Source organism: Physella acuta, unplaced genomic scaffold, assembly GCF_028476545.2.
Source record: "Physella acuta isolate Inbredline_101_S28 unplaced genomic scaffold, ASM2847654v3 ptg000958l, whole genome shotgun sequence".
In the NCBI taxonomy this organism is placed as follows: Eukaryota; Metazoa; Mollusca; class Gastropoda; family Physidae; genus Physella; species Physella acuta.
This window is the reverse complement of record NW_026732475.1, coordinates 480,465-499,385: the sequence shown is the minus strand read 5'-3', so window position 1 is coordinate 499,385 and position 18,921 is coordinate 480,465. Positions and strand designations below refer to the sequence as shown.

Sequence of the window (18,921 nt, the reverse complement as noted above, 5' to 3'; positions counted from 1 at the left end):
TCTATATCTATATCTATATCTATATCTATATCTATATCTATATCTATATCTATATCTATATCTATATCTATATCTATATCTATATCTATATCTATACCTGCATCTGCATCTGTATCAGTATCTGTATCTGTATCTACATCTATATCTATATCTATATCTATATCTATATCTATATCTATATCTATATCTATATCTATATCTATATCTATATCTATATCTATATCTATATCTATATCTATATCTATAATATATATATATATATATATATATATAGATGTAACTAGGGGAAGTTACCAAGAGACATAACGTGTTACAGTCTGACGTCATAGTGCAGATGGTAGACTGATAACGAACGCAAAGCCGCGGCGCAGTTGACAGGCTGATGCAACTAATGGAAACTATTACATGTACGTGAGATATAATGAGACGGTGAACTGTAGAGCGGAGAGTACCAAGTTGGTTGTGGAACGGGGTAGACGTGTGTGTTATGTGAGGATCGGAAGGATGGACATGTGGATTCAGTTATATAAAGCCTAGTGAGGACTGTTAGGGGTCAGTTGATTCAGACTATTATTGAGAAGCATTCCTGTTGATTTATTGTGTTATTATGAAGCATTTCTTGATTCATGTAATAAAGGATCAATAGCGAACCTGCATCTTGAGTATCTATACTGTGGTCAATGTTGTCTAGAATGAGTGGTTAAACTCGTTAACACGTGGCACTACAGGCAATTAGGTCTCATTACATGTGACGTTGCGAGCATGGTAACTGTTGGCTCGTTACAATTGGCGTTGTCAGCAGGGTAAATGTTCGCTCGTCACAATTGGCGCTGCGAGCAGGGTAGATGTTCGCTCGTCACAATTGGCGCTGCGAGCAGGGTCACATTTGGCGCTGCGAGTAGCCTAGGTCACATTTGGCGTCGTCGGACAGGATGAATTCAACTAGACTTGCCGTTTAAGGCACCTATAGTCAACCTTGTGCATAACTGTGTTTAGTGTGTGTGTGAATTCGGACATTCAGGAACTGTGAAAATTGAGGAACGAGGAAAAATTTTTCATACACACACGGTAAGAAAGAACTCTTTTTTTAGTACTTAAGGAAGAAAATGTCTACTCTGGACGAGAAGCAGACCCATATAGTGGTCCTACCCAGAGAGTCCCATATTAACAAATTTTACGGGGACGGAGACCCAACTTTAACCAACAGGTTCAGTGAAGAGGTCAAAGCGGCCTGGGCCTCGAGACATATGTCACCAGAGGAAAGATTAAGACTGCTGATGGGCAGTATAGGTGAAACGGTTAGGGCAGAGGTTAAGTGCCACGATAGGACCGTCCAATCAGATCCAGATAAGGTGCTGGATCTGATTATGGAGACCTTTGGGGAGAGACGGTCGGGAGTGCAACTGCTATCGGGATTCGTGGGCTTAAAGCAGAGAATGGCGGAGAGTGTGATGGAGTACTCACACAGGATGAACAGGGCCTTTGATTTGGTAAAGGGCAAATCACCGGACATTGATGTACGCCTACTGAGGGACCATTTCATCGAGGGGCTAGCAACCCCGATCTTAAGGAGAGAGTTGAAAGAGGAGGTCCACAGAGACCAGCAGTTGACCTTCCTTCAGGTCAGGAACTCAGCGATCCGCAGGTCCGAGGATGAGGACCAATCGAACTGTTCGGTGGACAAAGTCTCTGTGCCTGAACAGAGACAATCCCCACCCACAGGGGCCGACACGATGGAGACCATGATGGCTCAACTGTTGGCCCACCTAGAGAAGGTTGACCAACGTTTGGAGAGGTTGGAAAGCAGGTCAACAGCTGAGAATCAGGAAAAGAACGGGACAAAACAGGGACGGGTTGGACGGCCGCGTCCTGCCAAGCCATCACTCCAATGGACGGCAGACGGTCGACCAATTTGTTTGTCTTGTTCACAACCCGGACATATGGCACGGTACTGTCCGGTGAAACGATCGCCCTCTGTAAGGCAGGTCAAGGCTACAGAGCGGCGAGGTAATGACTTAGTAAACAAAATGACAAAGAAACACAGTAAGGAGAAAAAGAAAGGCAAAACACAACTAATGAAAAAAATGAACTGTGAAATGAACTTGAATGTTGAAAAGTTTCAAGTGAACAATTTGTTGGTAGAGAAAAATGATGATAAGAAGAAAATTGGTAGACTTAATAAAGGAATTCAAAGTCTAACCAGGAAACTGGATAGGGAAAGTTCATGCAAATTAAAAGCACAGGAGAAATGTTCATCTTTAGAGTGTCTGTTATCGGAAGAAGTAAATAAAAATAGTGGACAACAGAACAGTGTTGGCAAACTAGAAAAATTATCAGATATTGAAAAAGAACTTCAAATTACAGCAAAGTTGGGATCCATCGAACAGCGATGGGCAGCAGAATTGGCACTCTTTGACCTGGAGAGAAAATATCGCCCAGGGCAGTCCAATGGCAATGCGGACGCCTTATCAAGGAATCCTTACGAGAGACCGGGTGATGAGGAAGAAACGCTGACAGGAATATGTGAGGTCAGAGCGTCAACAGATATCCCTCATGGGGTACAAGTGATGCAAAACGGGCAGACCGGGGTGGAGCACATATCCACGGAACCCGAACATATGGACAGTGGTGATTTTATTTGCCTTAATCACAAAAAGATAAGAGATGCCCAGAGAACGGATAGTGGCTTACAACCGCTGTTGAAATACGTCCAGGAACAAAAATTCCCAGGAAGAAGGGAAAGAGAACAATTTGGTCGAGAAACAAAGAAAATACTGAGTCAGTGGGACCGTCTCAGTATAAAGGATGGTGTTCTCATGCGGAGAATTCATGACCAAATTGATGGCACAATACACCAGGTGGTGGTGCCGGGACAATTACGAGAAGAAGTGCTAAGGTTGGCACATGACAGGGCAGGACACCAGGGTCAGGACAGGACCCACAAAATATTACGACGGAGGTGTTACTGGCCCAATATGGAGATGGAGGTCAAACGCCATTGTGAGGCTTGTGTGAGGTGTCAGCATGCGAAAATGCCAGTTGTCAAAATGAGACAGCCATCAGGACACCTACTAGCGACAAAACCACTAGAGATTGTGGCTATGGACTTTACGTCGTTGGAGCAATCATCGGATGGGACGGAACATGTGTTGGTAATGACTGATGTATTCACCAAATGGACGGTGGCGGTGCCCACGCGAGATCAGACCGCCAAAACAGTGGCAAAGGTCTTAATAGAACATTGGTTCATCAAATATGGCATACCAAGACAATTACACTCTGACCAAGGAAGGGCTTTCGAGTCAGAAGTAATTAACCAACTGTGCAACCACTACGGGATCAACAAATCTAGAACAACCACATTTAATCCGAAAGGAAACGGACAGTGTGAACGGTTCAACCGCAGCATGCATGATTTGCTGCGTACGCTAGAACCTGAACAGAAAAAACGTTGGCCTGATTTTCTCCCAGAGTTGGTATATCTATACAACTGCACACCACATGCCACAACCGGCTTTTCGCCATACATGTTGCTGTTCGGACGAGAGGCTCGACTCCCTCTTGATTTGTTCTTAGGAAAAAGGGAGAGTATGACTGGCTCATACACCGCACTGGAATATGTGAATGAACATATGCGAAGAATTAGAGAAATGTACAGGGTAGTACAGGAAAGACTAGAACATGAATCTCGGCGAAGGGAACCGCCGATACAGACGAAGGACCCGCCACTCAAACTGAATGACAGGGTATTACTGCGTAGCCACCCGTTAGGCAGAAACAAAATCCACGATCTCTGGGGACAGGAGATATGGCAAGTCGTGGAGATGCCTAAAGCAGCAGGTGGCCCCTTTAAGATAAGACCCATCGATCACGCCAAACCGGATCGGTGGGCGAATATTGCTCAATTAAAGAAATATTGGAATAGGCAAGAAGAGCAGTTACACACAGAGAAACCCAAGACAATTAGGGAACCGGAAGTTATAACGGAAATTCACATACCCATTCCGGAACCATATCACCATCAACAGAACAACAGCGATACGCAAGGGGAGGATACCGGCAACAATGAGGATCCCGGTCCCTCCAAAAGCAGAGAGACAGTAGACCATCAGATAAGTGGTCCGCGGAGAAGTTTGAGAAACAGAAAGAATACGAAATTTTTTGTCAGCAACCATCAATTCTTTCATGGTCGCGCTGGTATGAAAACAGACTGTTCAAAAAGTCATAAAAGTGAACTGGTGAAGGCACCAAACGAAAAAAGGTGGATGTGAATTCTAGAACTGTTTTGTGTCTCAGGAAGATGATGTAGACACAGTTAATATGTGAAATAGGTATAACTGTCAATTGTATACGAATGGAACGTCGTGGACAGTGAGTGGAACAATAAATTTTTTTTACGACTGTGCGATTGACTTTGGAGGAGTGCACCTGCCAGGCGTTGTTTGTGGTTGAAAACACACAAAAAAAAAGCAGGGGTGGATGTAACTAGGGGAAGTTACCAAGAGACATAACGTGTTACAGTCTGACGTCATAGTGCAGATGGTAGACTGATAACGAACGCAAAGCCGCGGCGCAGTTGACAGGCTGATGCAACTAATGGAAACTATTACATGTACGTGAGATATAATGAGACGGTGAACTGTAGAGCGGAGAGTACCAAGTTGGTTGTGGAACGGTGTAGACGTGTGTGTTATGTGAGGATCGGAAGGATGGACATGTGGATTCAGTTATATAAAGCCTAGTGAGGACTGTTAGGGGTCAGTTGATTCAGACTATTATTGAGAAGCATTCCTGTTGATTTATTGTGTTATTATGAAGCATTTCTTGATTCATGTAATAAAGGATCAATAGCGAACCTGCATCTTGAGTATCTATACTGTGGTCAATGTTGTCTAGAATGAGTGGTTAAACTCGTTAACACGTGGCACTACAGGCAATTAGGTCTCATTACATGTGACGTTGCGAGCATGGTAACTGTTGGCTCGTTACAATTGGCGTTGTCAGCAGGGTAAATGTTCGCTCGTCACATATATATATATATATATATATATATATATATATATATATATATATATATATATTTATTTATTTATTTATTTATTTATTTATTTATTTTTATTTATATATAATGGGATTAGGATATTGGGATACTCTGATCTTTATTCTTATAGCCGTCAACAGATTTTAAAATTCCTCCTAACAGTGACATTATGTGAAAAAAAATGCTTAGACTACTAACTTGAGCACTTACTTTTAAATTGTGAAACCGAAGTTTAAAAAAATTTACCAAATCCTATACGACGCCCTCATAAGGTTTAAAAAAACCTAAAACAACTTTTTTGGGTGCATCAACGACAGAGCCTAGCAGTCTTACAAACACATTTGCGTGTTGCAGTTTGGACTATAAAAATCCATTATGGTGTGGGGCGGCTCTTAGAGCCGGAGTGGCCCTGTCTCCGGGCGTTACTTAGCGCCGCGCCCTGCAAATTTCGCCCGACTGGCGACCCACAAAGCGCCCATTAGCGCATTAACCCGGGGCTCGTGTTGTAGCCCTGCCCCCAGAATCGAATCACGGGGTAGTGCTGTGAGATGGGCAGTTTTGTATTGCTCAATATGCTCAATATTTTCTACAGTTTGTGTCACGTTGTTTGGTCAACATTTTGTGACAATGTCTGGTCAACATTTTGTGACATTGTTTGGTCAACATTTTGTGGCATTGTCTGGTCAACCTTTTGTGACGTTGTTTGGTCAACATTTTGTGACGTTGTTTGGTCAACATTTTGTGACATTGTCTGGTCAACATTTTGTGACATTGTCTGGTCAACATTTTGTGACATTGGTCAACATTTTGTGACATTGTCTGGTCAACATTTTGTGACATTGTCTGGTCAACATTTTGTGACATTGTCTGGTCAACATTTTGTAACATTTTCTGTTCAACATTTTGTGACATTGGTCAACATTTTGTGACATTGTCTGGTCAACATTTTGTGACATTGTCTGGTCAACATTTTGTGACATTGTCTGGTCAACATTTTGTGACATTGGTCAACATTTTGTAACATTGTCTGGTCAACATTTTGTGACATTGTCTGGTCAACATTTTTTGACATTGTCTGGTCAACATTTTGTGACATTGTCTGGTCAACATTTTGTGACATTGTCTGGTCAACATTTTGTAACATTGTCTGGTCAACATTTTGTGACATTGTCTGGTCAACATTTTGTGACATTGTCTGGTCAACATTTTGCGACATTGTCTGGTCAACATTTTGTAACATTGGTCAACATTTTGTGACATTGTCTGGTCAACATTTTTTGACATTGTCTGGTCAACATTTTGTGACATTGTCTGGTCAACATTTTGTGACATTGTCTGGTCAACATTTTGTGACATTGTCTGGTCAACATTTTGCGACATTGTCTGGTCAACATTTTGTAACATTGGTCAACATTTTTTGACATTGTCTGGTCAACATTTTTTGACATTGTCTGGTCAACATTTTTTGACATTGTCTGGTCAACATTTTGTGACATTGTCTGGTCAACATTTTGTGACATTGTCTGGTCAACATTTTGTGACATTGTCTGGTCAACATTTTGTGACATTGTCTGGTCAACATTTTGTAACATTGGTCAACATTTTTTGACATTGTCTGGTCAACATTTTGTATAATTGGTCAACATTTTGTTTACCGAGCAGACCAGGTGGGCAACTGATTCCCTAGCCTAGCCATATAAGACCCCCAAGGGCTTTGTCTCTGCGATCCCCGATTCGATCCCTTAAGGACCACTGAGCCTTTTAAGATCCCAGGGGCTTTAAGAACCCTTATTAGCTGTCGAGGCTCAGACAGCAGAAGCGTCCAAGCGAACTTTAAACCATTTTTTTTAAATTCGAAAGTATTCACCTCGAAATAATTTGCATCTCTTAGTTAAAAAAAAAACAACCAACAAATTTATCCCATGTTGTGGTTTCATAGTGAGCTGTTTTTGTATGTGTTGACAAGATACATTGTAAAAAACAGTATCAGCAGCTCTTGTTCTTTCGCGGAATTAAAAGTTTGGAGGCTTGGGTTGATGCGATGGTAGCTATTGTGCTTGTTTAGTGTTGAGTGGGGTGGTTGCAGTGGTGTTTAATTTTGTGTGGAAATAAGTAAATATATCTAGTGTTTAATATTTTAGTCTTTTATTCTAGTGCAGGGGTCGGCAACCTGCGCCTCGCGAGCTGACAGCCGTTTGGGCACCAGACCCAGCCGTGATGTGGACAGCCCCGTGACAATAATTCCATGCTTGCCTCTGCCCAAGTGTCGACTTTTTCGAATATCGTTAAATTGGGAATGTTATTTTTATTCAGAATGCATTTCCCTATATATCAGTAATAATTAATTTGACCTGAGTGACCTAGTTTTTTTTATAGTTATTAGCTTCCTACGGTCGAGCTGAGTACTGGACGGTGGGGTACGAGTTTACTCTGCGTTCAGTGGGGTGGAAGATAAGCCTGGTGAGAACCGAAGGACAGAAGTGACCGATACACGGTAATCAAACCGATATCCAAGCCAGTTAGTCGGAGTTGGCCGTGTTGAGGCCTGCCTGGCTAATGGGAGACACATTCTGAGCCGGTTAATGTTCGTAAAGAAAGAAAAAACTAAGGTTACTGCTTCTAAAGTAGATTGGGAAAGTCCTATAGTTTTATTTTTTGATTACTAAATTTATTATTCTGCCGAAACAAGTGTATGTTTTTATATGAATAAATATTTCATATTTAAAGCTATTTAATTTAAGTAACAAATCAAATTTAATTACCTAATCCTAATCAACTAATAAAATTGAAATAAAACTGTTAGTGGCTCTTTAAAAACAGGGAAATTTTGTAAATTTTAACTTTTGGCTCTTACGTCTCAGAGGGTTGCCTACCCCGTACTAAAGCATTCACATGTTTCTTGAGGGGAAATATTTATTTAATCCAAGCAATTCGTTTACCAGCACTACTAATTTATACCGAAAGCTTTTTGTTTTATTAAGGAATTAAGATATAGAACGGCTATTGCTTTTCTATTTGAAATAGAGTCAAATTAAATTTGTAATACATAATATGTAGACAGAAATCTACATTAAAGAATATATTTTTATGTAACATAAAATAACTAGGAATGAAGATTAATTTAGTTCAAATTACTGAATTTTATTTTTATTTTTAATAATATTTTAAAATATAGTTTTGTCTGCCTCCCTTGGACTTTTAAAACTTTACATGGGAAGTAACTAAGTAGGCTTATATACTTAATATATAATTAGGTATTATATTATTGTATATACATTTATACATAAAAATTAATATACCCGTACACTTTTATATTAAACAATACTGATACAGTTTCAATGCCCCCCCTTCCCCCCCCCCCCCCCCCGAGTAGCAATAGCTACCACTGCTTTAAATCAACATTAACTGACCTAGACAGTGCGCCCTGACCTCTGACCTCATCCATTCCACAAATCCAACATGATTTCCCAAAATAATTTCCCAAAAATAATTGTGTACTGTGCTTCGGATAATATAAATAGTTGTAGACTAATCCTTATTTGCAAAAAGTCAAGCTAGTTCTTCCATTCGGCCCTCGGTGCGTGTATTGAAATATAAAGTTAGCAGTTTCTTGAGAGAATTTTTTTTTCTAACAGTCACACCATACCAGTGTTGTTGTACCAGGAATATGAGACATTATATATATATATATATATATATATATATATATATATATATAATTTGCTCTCATATTCTTACACTTATTCTATACCATTATGCCCATAACCTTTCTATTCTATACCATAATACCACTAACCTTTAAACTATAAATATGCCCCTAATCTTATTCTATACCATAATGCCCTTAATCTTTATACTACAAAACGTCATGATCTTACCCTTTAGTATTTGATACAAGTCTCAAATTGATTGTTTAATACAAGTCTAAAAATTGATAATTTGATACAAGCCTCAAGTTGATTATTTGATACAAGCCTCAAATTGATTATTTGATACAAGCCTCACATTGATTATTTGATACAAGCCTCACATTGATTATTTAATACAAGTCTCAAATTGATTATTTGATACAAGCCTCAAATTGATTATTTGATACAAGCCTCACATTGATTATTTGATACAAGTCTCAAATTGATTATTTGATACAAGCCTCACATTGATTATTTGGGTTCCCAGAAAGAACCGCAACGGAAAAAAGCGCAACGGAAAAAAGCGCAAATCAAAAAGCGCAACGGAAATAAGCGCACACGGAAAAAAGCGCAAAGAGAAAAAAGCGCACACAGAAAAAAGCGCAAAGAGAAAAAAGCGCAAACGGAAAAAAGCGCAAAGAGAAAAAAGCGCACACAGAAAAAAGCGCAAACAGAAAAAAGCGCAAACGGAAAAAAGCGCAAAGAGAAAAAAGCGCACACGGAAAAAAGCGCAAAGAGAAAAAAGCGCACACGGAAAAAAGCGCAAAGAGAAAAAAGCGCACACAGAAAAAAGCGCAAACAGAAAAAAGCGCAAACGGAAAAAAGCGCAAAGAGAAAAAAGCGCAAACGGAAAAAAGCGCAAACAGAAAAAAGCGCACACGGAAAAAAGCGCAAACGGAAAAAGCGCAAACGGAAAAAAGCGCAAACAGAAAAAAGCGCAAACGGAAAAAAGCGCAAACAGAAAAAAGCGCACACAGAAAAAAGCGCAAACAGAAAAAAGCGCAAACGGAAAAAAGCGCAAACAGAAAAAAGCGCACACAGAAAAAAGCGCAAACGGAAAAAAGCGCAAACAGAAACAGAAAAATGCGCAACCAGAAAAAACACAAAGAAAAATGTGCAAAAGAGAAATTTAGCACAAAGACCATATGGACTAGATGACACATTTATACATGACTGTTAGGGCTGCTGTGAGAGTGTCGTGTTTGATCACGTGATCTACTACCATTTAAAGCGTACCACTACCATCTGCATTCCCATCACCACGATACAGGCGATAATCACTTTACACAATGCCTATTATTTTCTTGGTCAATAATTATTCAACTACTATGTAATTGAGGTAGGGTTTAATGACCTAACAGAGTGGGTATGTAATTGAGGTAGGGTGTAATGACCTAACAGAGTGGTAGAACAGGCGGGTCACAGGTCATTGTTGACCTTTGTTCAAATCCTGATTATGAACGTGTGTGATCGATAGGTCAGGTAAAGGTCAGCTATTGCCCAGATCATCAGGTCAGATTTGATCTTTGTATTGGGATAGAAATTTCTAGAAACTCAAACGTTGCTAATGAGTTAATTACCAGAGTGAATCACCTGTGTGAACTATTTGAGTGAATTACCAGAGTGAATTACCTGTGTGAACTATTTGAGTGAATTACAAGAGTGAATTACTTAAGAGAATTATTACTAGAGTGAGTTACCGCTGAGTGGATTATTTGAGTGAATTACCTAAGTGTATTACTAGCGTGAATTACTTGAATGAATTATACACGAGTGTACGAATGCTGTTTGAAAATAAGAGGATGGTGGTTGAGTGATAGGGCATACAATCAACACACGGTTGGTTCTGGTTCAAGACCTATTCACTCATACTCTTCCACCACCTCTCTCTCTCACACACACACAGACACTACACCGGTGGAAAAATACGTCACTTCCCTTCTGACGTCAAAGCCCACACACTTTAATTTAATGGTACAGCGGCTAGCTATGTTGAAATTATATGTTTCTCTGTCCTCACCTTAAGAAGCGGCAGAGCCATCAGGACAATGCCCTGTCTATGCCCTGTCTATGCCCATTCTATGCCCTGTCTATGCCGTCTATGCCCATTCTATGCCCCCGTCTATGCCCATTCTATGCCCCCGTCTATGCCCATTCTATGCCCTGTCTATGCCGTCTATGCCCATTCTATGCCCATTCTATGCCCTGTCTATGCCCTGTCTATGCCCCGTCTATGCCCCCGTCTATGCCCAGTCCGACCTATCAACATGTAACCGTAACAATAATAAATTCTCAACCACTTTACTCCCCCCATCCCCCCTCCCCAACCACCCCCACACAAACTACCTGTATTTTATGATTGTCTGTAAGAAAAAATCCTTTAATATTTGACAAGACAAAACTAGCCTTAACAATGGCAGCTGTTATTGGAAACATGCCAGATTTTTTAAAAAAGGTTTTGATACCCTTGACGTCATTCATGGCACACGAGTTTGTTCCTGCATGTCAATTAACGACAAGTTGCAGAACATGTCGCAAACAATGTCGCACGTTGCGGAACATCGAGAACATGTCGCAGCACATGTCGCTGCACAAACTGGTGAGAATTTAGAACATGTTGCTGAACTTGTCGCAGAGAATGTCGCAGAACAAATCCGGGAACATTTAGAACATGTTAGAGAGTAAACTGCTGAGCATCTAGATTCTAGAACATGTCGCAGGACTTGCTGCAGAATATGTTTCGCAGAACAAATCCAGAAACATTCAGAACATGTCACAGAACGAGAAACATCAGCCGTTTACATAGGACTAATTAGACGTCATTAATACGGCTGTATGTGGGTTTGGGTGGGTGGTGGGGGTTGTCGCGCGCCATGCAAATGTCCACAATTCCAAGACTCCTCTCGCCCCCCCCCTTCCCCCCCCCCCCCACACACACACACAAATGCAGGAGATTAGGGCGTCAATTCGAGAGACGACAAAGAAATGTCGGGCTCGCAAGTTTTGAAAACGTGTCCCGGGATTGAAGAGGATTAGCTCGTGTCTGGATGTCATTACTTAAGCTCTGAGCTCAACTCTTGTCTGAATGGGCATGTGGGTGATTTGTCATTACTTAAGCTCTGAGCTAAACTATTGTCTGAATGGGCATGTGGTTGATTTGTTTTTACTTAAGCTCTGAGCTTAACGTGTGCATGAATGGGCATGTGGGTGATTTATCATTACTGTAGCTCTGAGCTTAACCTGTGTCTGAATGGGCATGTAAATGATTTGACATTACTTAAGCTCTGAGTTCAACGCGTGTCTGAATGTCATTACTTAAGCTCTGAGCTAAACTCTTGTCTGAATATCATTACTTAAGCTCGAGCTAAACTCTTGTCTGAATATCATTATTTAAACTGAGCTGAGCTCATGTCTGAATGGGCATGTGGATGATTTGTCGTTTTAAGCTCTGAGTTCAACGCGTGTCTGAATATCATTACTTAAGCTCGAGCTAAACTCTTGTCTGAATAGTATTTCTTAAGCTCTGAGCTGAACTCATGTCTGTATGGGCATGTGGATGATTTGTCATTAAGCTCCGAGCTTAAGCCATCTAAAATGAGAATGGGTTTTTTTTTTTGGCTTTTGTAATACGAGGTTTCAAGAGTTAGCTCTAGGTGCATCTTGGGTATTACAGCGTTTGGATTAAAGTTTAGGTTTAGAGATTCTTTTGTTTATATGAGTAATCTGGTTTTCAATACGAGTTTTATGAGCTTCGGGTGAAAGTCAAGGTACCCTTTAGTGCTGGGTAAACTCAAGCCAAACAGCAGACGACACAATTATTCTGACCTTGTAGAATAATCCGCTTGTGTCAAAAAATCGATTGGGAAATCTAAAACTCTCTGGCGAGATTCGAGTGAAATAAAAGAAATACCTTGACCTTTGGACACTCGGTCAGCGTACTAATATAGGGGCAGGTGGGGTATGACGGGGTTAATGAGGTACTATCAAGGACCTAATTCTCTTGAAAGTAGTTGAAGTAGAGTCAATCAAACAAGTATAGATACCTTTGTGTTGCATGTGTTTTCTGCAGTTGTTTGTCCTCATAGATTTCAGTTTTACAAACTTGGAACGACGAAAAAAGACATAAATTTAACCAAGGTTTCGGTCAAAGAAAGACTTATGTTACACGTATACGGTGTCAATGCCCCCCCCCCCCTTAACACTGGCCTCATCCTATAAGCTCCGGAAAAAGTTATTGGTGAGAGTTTTAAGGGAAAGTCGAGACAGAACCAAGCGTAAGACAGTAAATTAGGTCCGTCTTTTTATTCAATGTTTTTTTTTCTTAAATCGCTAATAATATTGTACCAGGCGTATATTTGACCAAACTAAGTCAAAGTCTAAACAGAGGCAGTTATGACATGCGCAGTGGCCATATGCTGTGTCTTGTGTTTCTTCCTTTTCGTTCTCAATTGTAATGTTGGGTGGGATTTCCTCCAACACAATTAAGGCGTAGCAACTTGTATTGCGCCATATGCCATATAGGCTGTCGACTCCGATTTCAGCCTGCTTTTCTTTTTGGCAACAGTTGTTTGATTTTGGAGTTGTCTCTCCTAGATTGGTCGCTGACACCCAACTATCTAGCCTCATATGATCGGGGGTTCGAACTCGGGGCATTTCCGTTTAGCAACCGTGAGCTTTACCGACCCGACCACGTACATTCAATTGGCAGTTATAGTTGGCATCCGAGGCGGTAGCCCCCCCCCCCCCCCCCCTTCCCCTTTCATCACATACCTACGCCACCGAATTAAATGTAATGTTTGGAAAAAAAATCAAATTTGACAATGATACCCGATTTAATGTTGGGATGACATTTATGAATACATTTGAGAACCGTTGATAGAAAACTAGACCTATGTGTACTCACCTTTTCTTCTTTTCCGTTGATCTCCAGAAACACCGTCTTGGCTTGCTCGAAACTCGATCCGTTGCCCATGGTAACGGAATCGTGTTTACCTTAGCAACCGATGGCGGAGGCGGTAATGAATGGTTTGTTTTCTCAGAGTCTGTGGGCGGGGTTTTTATTGAGGCGGTGTCAGGGAGGTGTTGACGGGGTGTAGGGTGTCAGGGTGTGCAAATGGTGTCAGTGAGCGGGGAACTCCCAAAGAGGTGATTAGCTTGAAGGTGATCTCGTCAAGGAAGTTTACCAATGGTGAGACAACTCCCGGTTGACCAAAGGTGAGACAACTCCCGGGTGGTCGAAGAGAAGCGGCGTGTACCGTAGACCTGTACCGATGTAGAAAAACAAAAAGGTAAAATTCAGAAAATATTTTACTTGATACATTTCGTTTCCTCACATGTTTATGTATTTATATACATAGACATACAAACATGGACAAACAAACATAGGTATATATATATATATATATATATATATATATATATATATATATATATATATATATATATATATATATATATATATATATATATTGCACACGAAGAAACGCTATTATTTTTTTCCTTGTAATCATTCTGTATATCTTCAATTGCAGCTTTATATTTTGGGATGTAAAAATTCACAAAACAATCGATATTCTACGGCTGATTAATCCCAATAACCATGTTTAAAATATTGATTTGTAAATTAGTTAGATACCGTACAATTTACGTCATTAACAGACAATGCGGACAATGATGATTCAGTTAGTAAAAAATTATATTTAATCATGGTAACTGATCCCAATTATTACGTCATCAACAGAGTTTCTTCAAGGCGTCTCTTCCACGAAGTGGAATTTATATAGAAAATATATACTTTTAACAGTGTCCACCCCCCCCCCCCCCCCTCCCGGAGAAAAAAAAAGTCTAGAAGAAACACTGAGTCATCAATAATTAATTTCATATTAATTTTTAAAGTTAAGTTTACCTTGTAATCCAAATTTGTAGTGTTATTACTACTTCTATGCTGCTGGGTGGAGATTATTTTAATTATCCGCGAGCAAATTGTTTTATTAGTTCTGAAATCTTGAAAAAAAAAAGTTCATCTAAAGATTATTTCGGTGGGTTTGACATCTTTCGGTGTTTGCTCTACACGCCAGCGTAGCCCGTCTGGTTTTTTGTATTTCTGTTTTGTTTTATTTTGTTTCGTTTTTTCTGTAATTTTGAATGAGAGACCCAATCGATTCGTGTTTTTAAATGATCCCTCGAAGCGTTATTTGCGTCACATCCGGTGGTTTGCCCGACGTCTTATCTTTACATCTGTTTTGTGGGCTTTTGCCCCGGCTGAAGAAGGGAAATTTTCCAGCTCTTCAACATCTGAAGATAAAAAAAAAATAGATTCACCGTAAAGCTTTTATAAATTGGACAGGGTTCGACTGTTAAAAAATTAATGCAATCATTTTTTTTTTCAATTTAGGTACTCGTAATATATTTATGAATGGAGCAGAGCTAGAAGAGGTCGAAGACTTTAAGTACCTCGGCAGCTATATATCAGCAAATGGCAGCATGGAGAAAGAAATTGCCACCAGAATAGCAATGGCAGCACAAGCTTTTAACAGACTCGCTAAGATCTGGAAATCATCCTCACTGCAGCAGAGAACTAAAATAAGGATCTATAAGTCTAATGTACGTTCTGTACTCCTCTATGCTGCAGAGTCATGGAAACTAAACAAGAAAGTAGACAGCCGACTCAGAGGCTTTGAAAGAAGATCCCTCCAACGCATCCTCAGGATAAAGTGGGACGACAAAGTCCCAAACAAGGAAATATGGCGAAGGACAGGATTAAACGACATTGTCTCAGAAGTTAGAACGAGGAGATGGAGATGGCTGGGCCATGTCCTACGCATGAGCAAAAAAAGACTCCCCAACATGGCGCTGAAGTGGAACCCACCCGGAAAGAGAAGTAGAGGAAGACCACTGGGAACATGGAGGAGGGAGATGGAAGAAGAAGTACAGGCTACTGGCAAAACCTGGCATGAACTAAAGTGGCTCGCCCAGGACAGGGTGGAATGGCGGAGATTTGTTGTTGCCCTATACTCCACAGGGAGTGATGAGGATTAAGTAAGTAAGTAATATATTTATGATGATTCGATCAAAAAATGTAATACAATCGAACTTTTTGATACAAACTTTGGAGTTTTGACATTTATAAAAAGATAACGTCAAGATAGTTATCTATAAAATAAATAGATTTCTAATCGAACACGGGAGTTGATTCACGTTGAGAAATGTTTTCATATTTTTGTGTTGTGATACACAGAATGTCGATTTACTAGGGCAAGCTGGCAAGTTTATAGTTTAAAAGTTGTCAGAGCAGGAGGAATAAAAATCTGACCAAACCAATGCTCGAGAAAGACAGAGAGATTGAGAGAGGATAGAGACAAAGAGAGACCTAGAAAGACAGAGAAATATGGAGAGAGACAGAGAGGTATGGAGAGAGACAGAGAGGGACAGAGACGGAAAGAGAAATCGAAGAGAGAGAGAGACAGAGAGATAGAGACAGAGAAAGAGAGACAGAAAAAGACAGACACAGAGAGACAGACACAGAGAGAGAGAGAGACAGAGAGAGACATAAAGATAGAGAGAAACAGAGAGATTCAGAGATGGAGAGAGACAGAAAGAGACACAGAGGGAATATTTCACTGACAAACTTGAACTTGCCGTGATAATGGGGTGAGTAAAACTTTAAATCAAAACACGTGACACCCGCATCACGTGACCAGCATTTGTCGGGTCTTTTTTTTGTTAACGTTTCCGGCAGACGACATCACGTCACAGACGTGTTACGGTCGATTAGCCGTACCCTTACACTCACACGGGTCATGACGACCAGCACGTTTCTTTGATTCTAAAGATAAGCTTGGGTTTATAGTTACATGTAATGTAATGTTGGTGACTGGCAATGTTACTGTGGCTGGAGATGAGGTTGGTTAAAGGCAAAAGGGTACGGATTAAATGTGTATTTTAGTATCTCTGGGTGGGGTTTGATCCTCGATTGTTAATGAAGCGCGCCAGCTAACGTCTAAGCTACTAGATGTAGTACAAAATGCTAAAAAAAAATCGATTTTCTAGTGTAACGCTTACCTATCTATCAGCCAGATAGAAGGTGAACGTCCCCGGATTCTTTTTTTGGGGTTATATGCAAATGCCTTACGGCCTAAATGGATGAACACTAACACAACGACACACTAGGGCTCGAATTCGATGTCTAGGGAAAACTAGTGATACTATTGTAATTAACACTCATCCAATCTGCATACAACCTTTAATAAGCGAACACAGTTGTGGCAGAACACAAGGTTAAACTGGATAAAATATTTAATGTATAAAATATCAAAACCCAACTTACAAAATGTAGGGAAAAACACTATCACAGATTTCAACACTGCCTAATAATAGCCACAGGCCACACAACACTGCTATAGCTTCAAGAATTACTTGGCGACAAGTAATATTATACTAGAAGACTAAATCAACTTAAGAAAGCAAGGCACACACAGGACTTAAGTTCTCTCACGTTCAAATGGTCAGAATCTATTGCCGGACAATATGGACGGCTTGGTCGTAATGGACCGTTTGATCCTGGTAGACTGCCTGATCAAGGTGAAACTGCCTGCGACAAGTCTCAAATGGAGACTCACAGATCACTCAAGGCCACTTGAGCTACTGTTATCGTGCTGGATGTGTTTCCTATGGTGTGACACTTTACGTGGTTCTAACCACTAGGCCACTAGTGGTGTTCCTAACCACTATGCCACACTACTCGGCAGCAAGCCGAGTTTCTAAGCCACTAGACCACTAGGCACCATAGACTCTACTCAGTTTCTCACCGAGTATTCGAACCTCGGCCGCCGCCGTGGCGCGCCGAGATCCTAGCCATTGAGCTATGGGGTAGTCATATGATCAGAATCATTCAATCAGATCTTAATGGAAAATTTCTACGTCTTAGACACCCTTGGTAAGACAGTGGAAAAACCCCAGGAGTTACACAATCATTCCATATAAGGTATTATACAATGTCAAAATAAAAATGGAAGCTGACTCGACCTAAGTAGGTCACACTAGACAAAGAAGAAAATATTTGGTTAAATTATGATGCGATTTTAAACATCTGTCTATCCAACTAATACACCAGTCAGTCTTAATGTCTGTCTGGATGTCAATATTGATGTCTGTCTTGAAGTCTTTCTTGATGTCTGTTTTAATGTTTGTCTTGCTGTCTGTCTTCATGTCTGTCTTGATATCTAGGTGAAATCTTGCAATCAATTTTCAAACAGATTAGTTTAAAACTTGCAAAATAGAATTTATTAGCCATTAATGCAAGAAGTACACACCGACAAATTGAAATGTTAGTCTAATTGTAAATTTAAAACATTATTTTCTATCTAAGGCAGATAAAAATAGAACATTGCTATGCAAACCATCGGTGTTGTTAGTATTAGAAATCTGAGACTATAATCTCATGTCTTGTAAACTAGTATTGATTAGCCGGTGAAGGTTTTTGTTGGCATAGGTTGGTAGGTTTTTCATGATGAATGTAGGTTCAAGTTTCAGATTGTATGTTTTGGTAGATATTACCTGTTTCTTGTAGCTTTCGATAGGTTTGTGTTGATAGCTGTAGGTGTTGACATGAGACCTACAAAGACTTCACCTTTGTGAAATTCCTCTACCGACCAATGACACCAGTAAAAGGTAAAAAAAAAAAACGACACACGTATAAATCCCGAGTTCTGGTAATGGCATGGTTGAAATTGGCATCGGAGCCAGAGGATGTGTGGGGTTCTAGAGCTTTGGTGGTGCTAGTATAACAGGGGCGAAAATCAATGCAGATAATCAAAGGAAGACGGTCACAGACAAACAAAGGTTTGTGGGTAAATACGAAACTAACGGGCGGGGAGGCAAATACGAAACTAACGGGCGGGGAGGCAAATACGAAACTAACTAGTTCAGAGTCAGATACCTGGCTAACGAGTCAGGCTAGGTCGTGCTTGGTTTGGTCGAGTTAAATTTAGTCGCGCTAGGTTTGGTCGAGTTAAATATGGTCGTGCTAGGTTTGGTCGAGTTTAATTTGGTCGCGTTAGGTTTGGCCGAGTTAAATTTGGTCGTGCTAGGTTTAGTCGAGTTAAATTTGGTCGCGCTAGATTTGGTCGAGGTAAATTTGGTCGCGCTAGGTTTGGTCGTTAAATTTGGTTGTGCTAGGTTTAGTCGAGTTAA

The 18,921-nt window shown here is 40.3% G+C and overlaps 1 protein-coding gene across 6 annotated transcripts in view; it reads right to left on the bottom strand.

The window, feature by feature from the left end:
* LOC131953835 (high affinity cGMP-specific 3',5'-cyclic phosphodiesterase 9A-like) overlaps nucleotides 1-13,927 on the bottom strand; it is a 99,664-nt gene extending 85,737 nt beyond the window's left edge. For all 6 annotated transcript variants that reach the window (XM_059317210.1, XM_059317211.1, XM_059317214.1 and 3 more), the window contains exon 1: nucleotides 13,634-13,927. In XM_059317210.1, coding sequence (XP_059173193.1) covers nucleotides 13,634-13,702 — 69 coding nt within the window. In that variant the 5' untranslated portion in view covers nucleotides 13,703-13,927. The remainder of the gene's footprint in view (nucleotides 1-13,633) is intronic.
* Between the last annotated feature and the right edge of the window lie 4,994 nt (nucleotides 13,928-18,921).